Source organism: Neopelma chrysocephalum, unplaced genomic scaffold (genome assembly GCF_003984885.1).
Source record: "Neopelma chrysocephalum unplaced genomic scaffold, ASM398488v2 Primary Assembly neopelma1_44, whole genome shotgun sequence".
NCBI lineage: Eukaryota > Metazoa > Chordata > Aves > Passeriformes > Pipridae > Neopelma > Neopelma chrysocephalum.
In genome coordinates this window covers 9,968,906-9,985,300 of record NW_020897703.1, presented here as the reverse complement: position 1 = coordinate 9,985,300, position 16,395 = coordinate 9,968,906, and the positions used below count along the sequence as shown (strand labels likewise).

Sequence of the window (16,395 nt, the reverse complement as noted above, 5' to 3'; positions counted from 1 at the left end):
TAAGTATCAGGTGTACCGTTTATCACTTAGTAATGTATTGGTCAGGGATTTTCCTTTGGTAAGGAAAAATATTTTAAGGGGAAGAGATATATGCTGTTGTTCAGGACCAGCAGCTAGAATGATATGCTGCACCTACCTGAGAATACAGCTAGCCTAACTTTCAAACTGGATTCCTCTCTAGATTTCTTTTTCATGCCTACTGCAGATGCTGTCAAAACATGCTAGGAGAGGGCTCATGGTAGGTATTTCTAAAGCTGTAATTGAAGGTTTCTCCCTCTACACCAGGACTTTATAAGTTTAATACACAAAATGAAACAAAATATAGCACCTGAAGTATGTCTAGGCACATGCTGAAAGAGAGGTAGTATTTTTGTGGGGACACAGAAGAAGAAATTTTCTACTCAGAAATATCAGAATTTAAGTGAACAAATAGAGGGGTGAGGGGTTTTCAAGTCCATGTTCTGAATATTTTTGAAATTTCTCTTGGCATATCAGTTCCAAAATAGAATGATTTCAAATGTTATGGAGCTATCTCCTTACTTTTCCACATTGTCTGTCCATGTGAATGGTCCCATTAACTATACAGAGGTCGAGGAAGCAAATTCTAAAATCAGGCACGACCTGGCTACTTCCTGCCTTTATTAGTAAGAGATATGAAACAGTTCAGACCAATGAACAGTGAACTCCAGATATGACTCTTAAGAGATCACTTTGCTTACCTTGTCTGAATATGAAAATTGTTTGTGGTCCCAGTATGTTCATAATCATGGACGGCAGCTGCAAAGATCATTGCTAAAATTTCCAGTTCTGTGAGCCAGTGCTGGTAAGTGAAAAACAAATCCTAGTCACATTTGCTGTAATAGCCTAACTCAGATTAAACAGTACAGTACTGAAAATGTTTTGCACTACCTTTAACTTAAATAAATTTTCCACTTGTCTTATTCAAGGCAACTATATATCCATAACACTTCAGTATTATACAGTAAAATAAGTCCTTGTACTTGTTATGATTTCTTTGAGACCAAGTTAACATCCATTTGGTCTCTAGCAAAGTAAATATTGGCAGCTGAAAATATAAGAAGTTATCAAAAGAATTATATGGTATACTTTGCAACTGCTATCAGTATCTAATCTGTTATCCCACACATGACACTTGCAAAATTATGCCATGTTAATCTAAAAGCTTGATATGAAGTTAACGTTATAATTTATCTTTTAGTAAACTATATATACAGTTCATAAAAATTCAACATACAACATCAGCATTAACTATATTTTGCCAGTGTACATAGTACTAAAATTAGGCCCATGGGAGACTTTTCTGTTCTAAATTTTATCATAGTTTGTACTGATTAAAAAAAAAGGAGTGCATACAGTTACACAGAACAAAAGGTAATACAGGTCATGTATACAAAATAATGCAGATCCTGGAGTTTTGTACCCTTTTATAACTTGCTAACTGAGGCTGTTCTGTATCACTCAGTTTGTAAAATAACTTCTATTATCTTCTTTCAATTTCTATTTCTTGAATGATAAATCATCCTTGAGGATAAAATTTACTCCATCTAAAAATGGGGGCAGAAAAATCATATGATAATTAACCCCCACAGTCACAGGACTGATTAAGTCAAATGCCAGAATATATTTCAGATGTTTTTGGCATAAAAGTAAGCTTCTGTTATAAAGGATCAAAGAATGATCTCAAGTTTATGCACCCGAACATGCACATACATGTGTATGAATGGATATGAGATGTATAAGCTGCCAGATGTAGTAAAAGTTGCCAATAGTAGCACTTCTTTCGAAGAAAAAGAAAGGGAACCATCAAGATTCATAAGTAATTTGAGAATAATAAAATAGGCCATTCAGCAACAAAATAAGACTGCTGAGGAACAAGTACTGCCTGTTGGTGAAGCAGTACAGATTTTAAAAGGTCATAACACAGTAAAGAGAATGTACTGTAAGCAGTTCTAAAAATGGAAACGATGACCTTCATAGTATTGTGTATCAGAAGAAACCAGGCCATGACCAGTCCTGGCTTTCACAATATTTTCAACATACCAAATAGAATAGAAACACAGAAATTATTAGTAACTAAACATAAACTTTTTCTTTTAGATGTCTTTTTAAAGGGTAGCTTTTCCAACAACCAAAATAGTTGCTACACAATGCATTTACAAGTAGAAGAACATTCCTTACAAACTATATCTATGAGAGACACAGAGACTTCATATAGTAGCATATGAGAGCAAGTACACTAGAGACACAAGCTGTACAGCCAAAACTGAGATCAGTATTCAAATCAGAGAATCAGAATACTTTAGCTGAAGGATTTCTAAGGAAGTAGGAAAAAACTCTTAGAGAGACAGTTAACAAGTGTTTTTCTCAAAGGGAGAGGCAAAACCAGGTATCTGGAGGTCTGCAAGACTGTGAAGAACTGAAACCTGTTCCCTCTCAAAAGATACTATGACATGCAGGTGCAATGCCTAATGTAAAATATCTCTTCTATTGAGAGCTGTTTTCCAGTGTTATAAATTGCTTATAAGTAAATAGATACATTTCAACTCAGCTCTGTTTGAAACTAATTTTTTTACAACAATGGATTAAAAACTGAGTAAGAAATGGAGTCTCAAAATTCACTTATTGACAGTAAGCTCCTTTACTTTGAGCAATACAGGTACGTGGGAGGAGAAAAGGGATGGTGGGAAGATGATCGATGACTCAAAAGTTCTTTACGAGATGTATTCCCTGGGACTTGGATTCTTAAATCTTTACAAAGATAAAAACTTCATAAATGCAACCTTGAGTTATACATTTCAGTCATATCATCTGGGATTTAATCTCCTGGGAAGGTTAATAAACTGTGTGCCATCTGTGATATCTAACTTTCTAACACATTGATCTGAAGTGGCTGGATCTTGTTTCTTAAGATAGACAGCAACTTTTGAAAAATATAATGATAATTTTATTTCTTTAACTGTGACTCTGAATATGTGTTATTCTTCACCGGAATCTTTCTAAGGGCTTGTGGAGAAGCATAAACTCTGACCAGTCAAATTTTTTGGCAGTTGCTGAAATACGGCTGTTTTCCAGCTGCCTATAAAAATACAAAACACATGACCTCAACAACACGAATTGTGAAACGGATTTTCTAAAACCCAGCTTTTTGAAACATTTGCTTCAGTATGTCTTTTGGAAATGAAAAAGGAATACAGTAAATCTTTGCAAGTTTTGGAGTCAGCATGAGTTCCTGATACAAAAAAAGCCCAGAAACTACAAATTGCACACCAACCAAAAAAAAAAAAAAAAAAAAACAAAACCAAAAAAAAGCTCACTGGAATTTGGTCTAGAATTGCATCAAATTGACTCCAATCCAGGTATTTGCCAGAAATACAGCAGAGTTAAAAGAGGTGCACAATGGACATGCTCTGAAAATTATCAGCTTGAGAAGCAAATTTCAAATTGTTAATGAGTAGGGTTCTGGAGAGTAAACCAGGCAACAGGGAAAAAAAAAAAACTTAAATAGAACATTCTCATGATACTGATGCATTCTCAAATTGCAAGAGATATTTGGGACAGAAATACTTTGGAAGCTCCAGAATCACTAGGCCCTCTTTCAAAGACCATGTTCCATAAACATTCCCTCTGCCTGGCAAGCTACATCTGTTTGAAGGCACTCTTGACTAAGTGTTGTGCTAGTTTTATCATAGAATCACAGAGTCATAGAATGGTTAGGGTTGAAAAGTTCCAATCCCCCCTACCATGGGCAGGGAAATATTGTAATTCAGTATGATAATTTGGCAATTAAAATGTGAATTAAAACTGGCCTAATTTTATGGAAATATTTTGTAGCAGTTTTGCAACATTAAAAAGGTTTTACAGCAGCAAAGTCTAAACTTTTTTGAAAATAGTTGTCCAAATCACATCAAATTGCAGTTAGAAGGTTAAGATGCTAATAATGTAAAACTAGTGTTGGTGAGGTCTTTCTCATACTTGTGTGCACTCACTGAAATAGCAGATATTCAAATATGAAACAGATTCCTTCATTCAGTGTTCAGAGACACACAAAGTGCGTTGCAAAGTTGTTTAATCAATGGCAAAACATCCCAAATTGGCTAGGACAGCTTTGGAAGTTGGAACCTTGTTCTGGCATCACAAAGAAAATCTGAATGCTATCAAGTTTTTTGAAGGGCAGAGGGGCACAGATACAACGGGCAGATGGGATGTTTATAGTATATAATACAGGGATTTTCCTCCCTGTTAAATTGCTGATCCAGGTGTATACCTGCAACAAAGACATCTCACATCACTCAACTTTTGCTGTTAACTTTACAGTGGAAGACAAGGGTAGGTTAAGAACCATGATTTAATTTCTTCAATATTTTTCTTTTATTAAAATATTATTTAGATAGATCAATATTTTATACAAAAACTTTGGTTTGGACTCATCTTGGCAAGAGCTGTCTAGGCTCTGCTTCAGTCTGACATGAAAGTAATTTTTCAAGAAAACATCTCAATGTGAATAGGAATCTTGGCTGGGGAATATTCTGGGCTTCATTCAGAAAGTAGTATTGGAGTTAAAATGTAGCTTTAAAAACTTGATACTTAGAAGCAAATTACTTCCTTCAAACAGTAGAATAAAAACCTGCAATGCCTAGGGACTTCTTGCCCCCCACTAAAACCAAAGGCAAAGTTTTAAGTGAGAAAAGGCTTAACATAAGTGACTGACATTTATTTTGTATATATTTGAACACAAACATCTAGAATCGGCCCTAAATTTTTCCTTTCCAAAGTCTTATGGAATTGTTTCATAGCTCTGCAAACATAAATCAGATACTATCTCTTCCAAGTAGTTTTGTTTGCTGGTTTGGGTTTGTCTTCTCTTTTTTTTTTTTTGTAAACAAGTGTATTCACAGTGAAGACAAATCATGAAAAGGCCATTGATAGTAATGTCCCTTCTCTTTCAGTCAGTATTTACTTCTGCCTAGCAAGCTGATAGGGAGGAGACTCCCATTGTTGGTATTAAATATCAGTGTTTAAAAATAAAAATGGTTGCACAGACTCATTTCAGTTCCCAAATAAATAACAAAAAATACTGTGACATTGCAAGACAAATGCAATATCCTGCCTACTATAGGTACATACAGTATACAAGAGTAGTCCTAAAAAAGGCAATAAACTAAAAGAAAAAGCAGTTGCAGAGTGCACGACTGGGCTGGATGGGGCTTTGAGTAGCTTGGTCAAGTGGAAGGTGTCCCTGCCCATGACAGGGCAGTTGGAATTAGATTGTCTTTAAGGTCCCTTCCAACCCAAAACATTCTATGCTGCTATAATTCTAAGCCTGCACTGATTCAGTACATCTTTCAACAGCCAGGACCTCAGCAGATACTAAAGCTTCCTTGCCTGATCACACCTCCCATGCTGTGATGTGAAAGTAAAAATTTCTCACCTGCCCACTCCTGCAAATCTATCTATTCTAATATGATATATAATACCCAAGTCCAGGCGATGAAAAGCAACAAGATTTAAGAAGGATTTTTTCCTTCCCTTTTCCCTCCACATAGGGAGAGCTTCAGCTCAGAAAAACTGTTAAAATGACATAAAGTTCACAGACTGAATGGTAGTTTGGAATCTCTATCTGCACAATTTTCAAGGGAGATTTTTCCTTAAGAAAAGACATATGCACACATTTATTCAAAACAGCAGAGTCTGAGAAAAAAAGTAAATTGAATTTCACAATATTTCTTACCATGATACCAGTGTGAATCATTATGTAATGCACAGTTTGAGTAACGTCAGCTGCATGGACCAAATTGTGATATGGATTTTTGTATTTGCTGTAACCAACTTCAAGAGCTTCAGCAAATGAAATAAGATTGGGAACAGGGATCTAGGGAGAAGAAAACATTAAAATAACTGGTTTTTTCCTGCAACAGCTGCAAAGTCAATCATGCGATAAATAAACCACAAGTAATATACTATAGAATGTAGTTAGCAAACAACAAAAGAAAAAAATTAAAATGTAAAGGTCAAATATCATACATGCATCAGTGAGTCTTCACCCAGTTTTGGTAGATGTTATATCCCTCTACATACACCATGCACAAGAGACTGCAGAGCTATCAACCAAATGGTTTTCAAAACATGCTTGTCTGTCTGTACCAGGATAGATTGCTCATATAATACAGGCATGACAGACAGGAGTCTAAAAATAGGATTATCTCCTTTTCTTCACCAATTTTACTTGCTTGAGGCAAGGTTTCCTTTAATCTCATAGTATGACTTTCCTTCCTCCAGGCAATGTGTGAAGTACAGGTGCTATCTAGTCCCACTTATTTTCCCATTGTGCTGGTTTTGGCAGGGATAGAGTTAATTTTATTCATAGTAGACACTATGGGGCTATGTTTTGGATTAGTGCGGGAAAGAGTCTTGATAACATAGGGATGTTTTAATTACAGCTGAGCAGAGGTTATTCAGAGTCAAGGCCTTTTCTGCTCCCCATCCCACCACACCACTGAGTAGGCTGGGGGTGCACAAGAAGCTGGGAAGGGACACAGCCAGGACAGCTGGCCCAGCTGACCCAAGGGATACCCCAAGGATATGGTGTCAGGGTCAGCAGCACAAAGCAGGGGGAGGCCGTCTGGGGGGCTGTTGCTTGGGGACTGGCTGGGCATCGGTCAGTTGTGGTGAGCAATTGTTTTCATTTGCATCATTTCTTCTTGGGTTTTATATCTCTCTTTTTTATTTTCATTAATTTTCTATATTATTATTAAGAACATCATTCTCATATTATCATTATTAAACTGTACTTATCACAACCCACAAATTTTCTCACTTTTACGCCTCCAATTCTCTTCTTCCATCCTGCTGGGGAGAGAAGTGAGCTTTTGTGGTGGCCAGGGTTAAAACATATCACCCATATAATGAAACTACATTTGTCTTAAGAATTTTTTCTTTATTTAAAAGCCCTGGAAGGTAAACAATGGAACTGAGAATGGGCTTAAACCCACTCAGCCGGTAATATTGTGTACTTCGTGTCTGTGTTGTTAATGGTAGCCCTGGTGTGGTTCTGACTTCAAGCACATGAAGCTTGTTGTTACAATTAAAAGATTCAGAACAACTTCAGAGTGAGGCAGCCTTTTGAAAAGGAATATGGAATTTTGCAGTGGAGAGATTTTGAAAGTATAAGAAAACTTGGTACTATTTGGTACTATTATAATGATAAATTTGGCACTTTGATCCATATTTTTATCTCAGCCTTTCAAAATTGGCTATAAGTACTCCATATTGTATTGTAAAACCCTGCAAACACCATGGAAAACCAGCTTTCTCTTTATAAATCCCTTCAAGATGGTTAGGAGAGGAAGGTTCATCTGAAACCCCCCCACAGTAGTGAGCAACATACTACGATCTAGACCGTGAAAAAAATACTTAAGACTAACTACAGTTTTCTGCGTTATTAGTAATCTTTGTTCCAGAAAGCTGGGTCTCTGATTCAGTCCTGCTGAGTAAATAGGCTGTATACATAATCTATTTATGTAATGCTTACAAATGACATGACATGGGTGTTTCCATTTATTGGGTTGCAGAAGTTTCATTAGGTAGAACAATTGGAATATTATGATATTTGATTTGTCATATTCTTTGCATTGCATTGTACAATTAAAAAAAAAAAAGTCCAGCTTATGCTGTCATCCTTGCATTTTAAATTTGACATATATATTTTTGCATATATATTTTTATTTGTGGCTATTTCCTGACCTTGAAACGGCTCAAAAGGTCATATCGGGTAAACAGCTCATACATCATAAATTTCAGACTGTGCTCTCCACTTGCTTCATTTAGGGTAAATACGTCAAAAGACCATTTATCAACATCCTGCAGATGAGGGGAAAAGAAAAAAGAAAAAACAAAAAAACAAAAACCATAACATTTCCATCTGCTTAAGTATGTGCCAGTTGATTATTAGAAAAGATATTTTAGAGGTTTTTTTGAGGGAAGGAGGAGAGTTTGTTGGGGTTTTTATTGTCCAATTCTTTCAAACTCCTACTGCAGCTAAAACATTAATGACTATTTCAATATTAATGATGAAAACAGTTGTGCCAGTTATGAATAAAATACTTGTAACATGACCTAGGCAACTTTGCATACTTTGAGTCAAAGGTCTTAATCTTTCAAATGTAACTTTCTGCGTACACATTGTATAAAGAATCTTATGGAGCAATGTGAATACCATCCTTTAAATAGGTCATTAACACTGATGTCATTAACCATAAAGAAATTTGAGAATAATGTAACAGTGTTTGACTTTTAGGGGAAAAGCTGAGGTACTCAATTCTCAAGAAATACCAGTTTTTAGTTGCTCACGTAGACATAGGAACTCAGCTCTCCACAAAAGACTGTCTTTTATGTGAACTAAAGCAATACCTTAAATTCACAGCAAATACTGTACTTCTTCCACAAGCTTTGGATTCTTTAGTTAGTTCTATCCCAATACTATCTCCTTTTTCTTTGCTAAAAAGGAAAAAAAATACTCCTATCTGAGACACGGATTACCATACCACTGGGAGCTGAAAAAACTACGCCTCACATTTCTATAAAAATTTCTATACAAATTTCATCCTATTGTTCTAATAATGTCTAAATGAAATCACAATTAAACAGAATCATATGCTGTTTTTGAATTTTTAACTACTAATTTCTCTGTTCTATGTGTTCAGTTCTGTAGTACTAACTATGGCTAGGGTATGTTCAGTAGAAAAATAACTTCATTTCACCCTAAAAGTCACTAAACATAAGTAGAGATACATTCAAATTCCACAATGATTAAACTTATTTCACCTTAAATGTGACTATCACTTCTGATGGATAAGCCAAACCAACCATGCTTGAAGTTCTTCGGTACATCCTAAAGAAAAGGAATAAAAAATATCAAGACATAGCACTCCTATAAAAAGTACTGTAACAATTTATCTTCTTTTAATTCATTTTTCAGAGTTTTTGAAATAACACTAAGCTATTTAAATGGTCTGATCCCAAAGATTACATAAATCTTTTTATGAACTTATGAGAAAAGCCCCTCTTTTATGTTAGAGCAGTCTTTGGTACAATTTACAGCAAAAGTTGCAAAGCCTTTGAGTTCATCCCCAGAATTTTCCACTCTTTAGGAGATTTTAGAAATTTAGAGGTTTTACCTGGATTTCTATGTACAAAAATAAAGTGATTGCAGAAACTCAAGCATATACCTGGCTCAGAGATTTGCTTCAGGTTCATACCATCTCTTAAAGGATCTTCAGTGGCAGACACTGTGGTTAAATGTTGCACTTGCTGTGATAAGAAAATCAAACTCTCACCTTTCTACAAAAATTCCAGCCTGTACAGCATGCACAATGCTTCGGAATTTGGGCTTTTCTTCAGGTCTCCTCTTCGCTATTCCCATTTCTCTTGTGAATGTAGAAGCTAACCAGTCCCGCACTTCCAGCGGGACCGAATCCGACTGGATGTCAGAGAGTTCATCCTCAGTGTCCAAAAGTTTCCTACAAAAAGATTAATATAAAGTAACCAACAAGATGTCAGACTGAAGCAAAGAGGAGTACAGAGAGGTGAGCAGCCAACAAAACTTAATTTCAGAGGAGCTGAGGTTGTCTGTAAATCGACTCAACACATTACTAAATGTCTTCTCTGGTAGAGGACAAAGGGAAGCTGCACACAGCAGATCTCTTCTCTCTCCTACTGCTCATGTTCCAGAAGGTAAAAGGTATTAAAATGGAAGATATTCAACCGAAGGCAAAAGAAGATTTTTCAACAAAGTTGTCAAAGCTGTGGTGGATTGAAGTGTAATCAATGAGCTATAAAATCTAAAAGATTGACTTACAGGAATGTCTATAGAAAGAGGGGTTGCTGCTATAACCAAGAACACCAGCGGTCCACCCAAAATGGTGCAAAAAGTGTTTTGATGCTTAGATGCAAAGTAAATGATGTTACGTAGCAATGCGGTGGTGAATGCACGTCAATGAAGACCCTGTATACATGCTTGTCATTTTATTCCAGTGCAATAAAAGTATTAAAGAGAATTAATTCCTTTAATAAAGAGAACTAATTCCTTCTGTGTGGAGATCTGTATTCCTATTAAAAGCATGGTAACAAAATCATAGCAATAAAGATATTATGCAAGATTGGATTGCAAGTCAGCTTTCACAGTTCTAAGCAGTTCAAAAAGCTAGAAAAATTTATGTATAGATCTTGCAAAATAGTAAAAGTATTAAAAAGAAAGTTCACTTAAACAAAACTGACTTGAAGGTCATCAGTTTATTTAGAAGAAACATGTAATTAAATATTCTCTTAAAACAGACTCAACACTTCCAATCCACACTTCTATAAACCTTTTTCCTGTTATTTACCCATATCACTCAAACTGCTGAGATTTTCCAAGAACCTAATCCCTTATTTAGTCAGCTGTCAAGTTTTCTTTCACACAATTATGAAAGAAATCCCAGAGTTAGGATGACCTGAACACATGCAAAGCATGCCACTCTTTTAAAATGTTTTATTGAAAGTGGTATCAACTGAATTGCAGATACTATTTGATTACATAGATCTATTTCTCCAGTGCTGCTGTTCTGAAACTCCTCGAGTTTGTGTAAATTGGACATAAAGCAATGCTGGACAAAGTATTGTTGAATGTGATTTTTTTATGAAACAATCTGCTTGTCAAGTTAAAACATGGGCCTCTTCTCCTGAGTGAACAGGATTACTGGGAAAAAACTTTGGTGGGAATTCAGCTAGCATATTTGCAGATGGGTATTTGGGAGAGGAAAGTTACCACTTTCCTATCCACTTTCATGTTTACACCTCTGCCATTGTCTTTTCTTTCTACCCTTAGCAAAACTGTTAACTCCTTTCCCTATTTGTGCACTCTCTCCTCATATTTGTTTGATGTCTCTTTCACATCTTTCACTTTCTCTATTTCTCTTGAAGTTTTCAAAACCTGGCCAAATCGAGATCTTTTCTGGCAATACAGGGATTGAGCAGCAACACAGATGTTTAAGAAAAGCCTGAATACAGTATAGTTCAAAGGAATCCCTATATAAATCTAATGCTATCTGAGGGATTATAGGAAGATGCCTAATAGGAAGCATGATGTCAGAAGAGTCATATAAATTGTTGGTGAACAGTGAGCGTAGTGTAGTTGTGTTCATCTGCTCTGTTCTCAGTTTCAGCAGCTCATTTGGCTAGCAGGCTATTTTGTAAGGTTTTAAAACTGGATCTAAAAAAAAATTCCATAAAATGCACCCCTCATCCTCCCCTAGTTTACTGAAAGAACAGCAGAAACTTTCCTATTTTTCAGAGACATAAAATTATCAGTCTAGGAAAGTTCTTTAACATGGAGTGCGAGAAGAGCAGAATGGACAAGAATTATGAAATTTTCTAAAAGTGGGACACAGGCTGAAAATCAGTAATTTAAACTGGAGGAGCAGGACTTGTGTAAAGGAAAGGATTTGGGCAAATTATCTTGCAAAACTGAACGAAGGCTGAGATTGGGCACAGGCCAAAGCATATAAATTGGCTTTATTCCCTACATTAAAAACTATGCTATAGTCCACTGAAATCCATACTAGTCTAACGCCGTTATTATATATCCCTGCAGAAATTAGTACATTTATATTTCTGAGGAATATTTGACATTTGATATATTTTTAGTACAATAAGGGATAAACCTTATAATCCCTAAAACATATTTTTGTAACTATTCCAACTGTTACTCAAATTAGATGAAAACATTCCAGCAATAAAAGGACCATGGGCATTAGGTTGTCTCACAGCATGCAGCCGGGATATTCCACATCACCTGTGCAGCATGAAGCAGAGCTCTACATCAGTTTGCTACAGCCTGATGCAGACCTGAATTTGGGACCAAGTCCTGAGCTCTGCAGATATGAAACACTGCAGTACAAATTAGGGCCAGTAAGACACACTGAAATTTATCTAATCATTTTAACCATTCACCTGTAAAGTAGGAGGATTATTCAGTCTGTAAATGACAGTAACAGAACTTACTTCATGAAGATAGATCTGAGAAAACAGTATTTGTAAAAAGGGTTTATTTAATCAGTTATTTTCATGAGACCACTGCTCTCTGACAAGAGATGACTGAACAACACCTTAAGGGGGAGAGAGAGTTTCAGTGTCTCTACTTCCAACTTAAATAAGTAGGAAAACAACTGCAATATAGAATTACATTGCAAGTACAAAATCTTGCAGCTCCCTCAACACATAAGCTTAACAACTTCTCAAAAAGAATCACTTTCTTTGAGAAGCCTAACTGGAACTACATTCAAGGAGAGGAAACAAGGGCTAGTCATTCATCTCACAACTGTCTATTTTCTAGACTTTCCTGACCTTTTGAAGAATAAGAATTATATTAGGGAAAATTACTCATGGCATATGCATTGCTAGAAATGGCCTTTGAACAATTTCACTAATGACTGCCATTCTTTTGTAATTACAGGGACAGAGCTCCTATATGGGTCTACACATCTGAAAAAATTGATGGTTCCATCCAATTCCCCAATTTGATGGAAATTTTATGTAGGAAGGAAAATAAATTAGACTGTATATTGCTTCATACAAACTATGCTTAATTATAAAAAATTCTTAGAATCCAATTTCAACTAATTTCACAGCTTCCAGCTTTTATCAACTTTTATTCATCTATTTTTACTTTGATTATAAAACACAGTCTTTCCATTATATATCCATGGGTCTAGATATATAAGTACTGTGAAATACATCAAATTGTTCACCTTTTACTCACTGATTGTGAAAACATTTCTTTAAAATAACTTGGGGATACCTCATTGCAGCCTTTCAGTACTTAAAGGGGGCTTATAAAAAAGAGGGAGAGCATCTTTTTACACAGTCAGATAGTGCTAGAACAAGAGCGAACATTTTAAACTAAAAGAGGAGAGCTTTAGATTAGATGTCAGGAAGAAATTCTTTACTGTAAGGGTGGTGTAGCAGTGGAACAGGTTACTCAAAGATGTGGATGCCCCACCCTAGACGTGTCCAGGGTCAGTCTGGATGGAGCTCTGAGCACCCTGGTCTGGTGGAAGGTGCCCCTGCAAATGGGAGGAGGGTTGGAAACAGATGATCTTTAAGGTTCCTTACAACCCAATCCAACGCATTTTATGATTCTATGCCTTTAAAAAAAAAAAAAAAAGGATGGAGATGAAATAAAATCAGAAAAGCAGAAGATAGGATCAAAACAAAGACACACAGTTAAATCACTGAACTTCCTATCAAACATTACAAGGATTTTTGCAAGATTTTGGAATATAATTTATAATTGTAAATAGCAAAATGTAATTTGTAAATTGCAATATAATTTTGTGACATTCTGCAATGCATAAACTCCTACACAGGTCCAAAAATGTCTCTCTGTAAATTAGTGGACAAGTGACCATAGCTGTCAAACACGTGGGTAGAATCTCTAGCTTAGAAAATATTTGAAATGGAGTGACTGCAAGACCCAAAGTCTCATCTCCAAATCAACCACCCTGAAGATCAGAGATTGTGGGCATTTTAAAGCTACATAGTTGTTCCACAAAATCAGTCTTCAAGTAAAACTCTACTGAGATAAACTGCATTTAAGTGGGAGGCATGAACTCAAATATCCTAGTTGTATTAAATAAATATATGTTGCCTTGGAGGTTTTTGATTTTTTAATTTCTGTAGATTTTAGAAGTAGCTGTATTTAATATATCCCTCACCCTTTAGCACAGTAGTTACACTTACCCAACCCTATTACTCCATTCCATATCAATTCCCCCTAAACTCCAGTTGCATATTTAGTCTCTTTTTCAAGGTAGGCCTTCATTCTGTTTAAGAACATCTGCACCCTGGTCTGGACAACAAGATATCACCCAGGCAAAGCAACCTTCAAATCCAGAACTTTGGAAAACCTCCAAGGACTGTACCTGCTCCAAAGATGAAGATGAGGAAGAGGGGGTTCCAAAACTCCTCCAGACTCAATTCCCGAGGGGAGGAACGGGGCAAAGGCCGGGGGGTAGATGAATAGGGATTGGATAGACATCATTACAAAAATTGTAACACCTGAGTCAAGGCGCGCATGTGTGGTTTGTATTCCCAGAGCCTGAGAGGCTTCATTAAAACCTTCCCTTATCTTACCTCCTACTTAAATTGCCCTGGAGTTTTTTTCTTCCTGAGTCTTTTAGGCAAAAATATATACTAATATATACCAAGGCACACACACCAGTTTTTCTTCCATAAAGCTAAGGAACACCCAAAAATGCTAAGAAACAAAGCAAAAAAAGCTGTAACAAAATGTGCCACAGAAAGTACGTTTTTTCAACATGAAGTCAGAATTTCAGGGTTACATACATTTATTTTGCTCATATATCATTAGCCCGTTAAGTAGATGCAATATGAGGAAGAGATACGCGTGGGAAGGAGAGGGGGAGGCTGGGTTATTTAATTCTATTCATTCCATGAGTAGAACTTCCATTGACAGTTGTGGGAATAAGTAAGACATGGCCCATGGCATTTCAGCTTAGCAATCAATTAATATTGCAGTCATAGTAACTAATAACCTGATCTTCTTGTCACAGTACTGTGGTTTTTGCCAAGAATAATTTTTCAAAATTCAAGCACTGATAATTTCTTGCTCTCTTTTCATTTAATCAGAATTTTAAATATAGTAATGGACCAGTCAGAAGTATATTGCTTTTCCCTTAGGAATATATCAGATGTACTATCGAGAAAAAGAAAGAAAAGAAAATTAAAAAAATAAAATTAGATAATAGCTATGGGGGAAAAAAATCCATCAGTGCTGATCAGTCATGCTGCCTAACAGAGGTGGTAAAAGATTTCCAGAGGAGAGATTGAGAAGGAGGTGTTAGCTCTTTGCTGATTAGTGAATTAATCAAGCCCTTAAGAGTGAATTGAGGAAAGTCCTCTTCTAGGTTTAAATGCAGAAGAATTTATAGCCTAAATAGTCAGTCCACATTTTTACAAGTTGCTAAGTTCTATTATCTCACTATCTTCCTGAATGAGCATAAATCAATATATTTAATCAATATTTACATCCTCCATAGTCCATTACAATTTCTACTAACATCCACTAAAAGACTCTTTTGATTCCCACTGAGGATAAGCAAATTTCAAAAATGAATGAGGTGCATTTTTATTACATAGAGGTCTTTCTAAAGGAAATTATGAATTTACCAACATGTTGTACCCATGTAAAATTAGCACATTCTTAGAAGAATTGTCCTCATATGAAGAATTACCAATCAATTAAATAAATGGGAAATAGTCTGGATGAAATATGGGTATTACAACAGATGATAAGTAATGTAGGAAGGACCACTGTTACTGGAAATGTTCACTTGTTGACATATACTGCCTATTTGGAAATACAGAGGTATATACCAAAGACCAACAACATCTTTAGTTTTAGGTCAGGATACTCATGACTAAAAAAAATGTCATTTTTCAGGAGTACAGCTATGAGCCAATGTATTTACTTTTACTTTTCTCTTCTTTTCTGTTTTTCTTTTTTTTTATTCAGCTGCTTTAATGTGGTACTCTTGGAGTTCTATAGGGCTGGGACTAACTCGGGGCATGATTCAGAACTAAAATAACAGCAGTAACTATGACAGAAAAATTCAATAACTTTGGAAAAGGCATGCCAGCCATTTATTTATTAAATAGGCTAAGTGAACCGAGGAGTTTTAGTCAGAATTTAATAGATTTTCAGTGATTTTAAGTGTATTTTTTTGTATAACTTTAATACTGTTGTAAGCTTTCCTCAGAAAAAAACCCCAAACATTTAGCTTAATACTAAAGATTTCAAAGGCTTATTTTAAGCCTTTATAAGGGTGAAATATACTGTACTAATCTCAACACAATAAGCTTTTTCTCAATAGCAGCTTTTACAAAAGTATCAATTGTAGGTTCCCCTAATGGATACACTGAATTATTTACTTCAAATGGTACATTTGTTACTGACAACTTCAGGCAAAGTACATTTAACCACGGGCTGGCTGTGAAGGACAGCAATATACACTCACAGCAAACTTGACTGAATATTAAAGATTATAACTTAACTTCATGCTTAAATAATTGCCACTTCAAATCTCTCCTCAAATAAGTCAGCTCAGAGAGGAATCATACAGACCACATTTTACATCTGGTAAATCACTATCAAATAGGGCGTCCCATTCCACCTGTTTTATCCTTGTATAATTAGGCAGAATATTTTCTTTAATATTCATAGATTTTGCAAAAATGTTAATTTTGAGGAGAAATATTTTCTAGATCCTTCAAAATAAATTGCATCATTAACTGAATGCCCCACTCTTCAGGTAGAAAGAC

At 35.7% G+C, this 16,395-nt stretch overlaps 1 protein-coding gene across 8 annotated transcripts in view; it reads right to left on the bottom strand.

Moving 5' to 3' along the window:
* The window catches only part of PDE1A (phosphodiesterase 1A), a 204,826-nt gene that overhangs the window by 36,451 nt on the left and 151,980 nt on the right, over positions 1-16,395 (bottom strand). For all 8 annotated transcript variants that reach the window (XM_027678409.1, XM_027678408.1, XM_027678407.1 and 5 more), the window contains 5 exons: positions 9,354-9,536; positions 8,842-8,908; positions 7,762-7,878; positions 5,750-5,890; positions 720-820 (listed from right to left, as the gene is read on the bottom strand). In XM_027678409.1, coding sequence (XP_027534210.1) covers positions 720-820; positions 5,750-5,890; positions 7,762-7,878; positions 8,842-8,908; positions 9,354-9,536 — 609 coding nt within the window. The remainder of the gene's footprint in view (positions 1-719; positions 821-5,749; positions 5,891-7,761; positions 7,879-8,841; positions 8,909-9,353; positions 9,537-16,395) is intronic.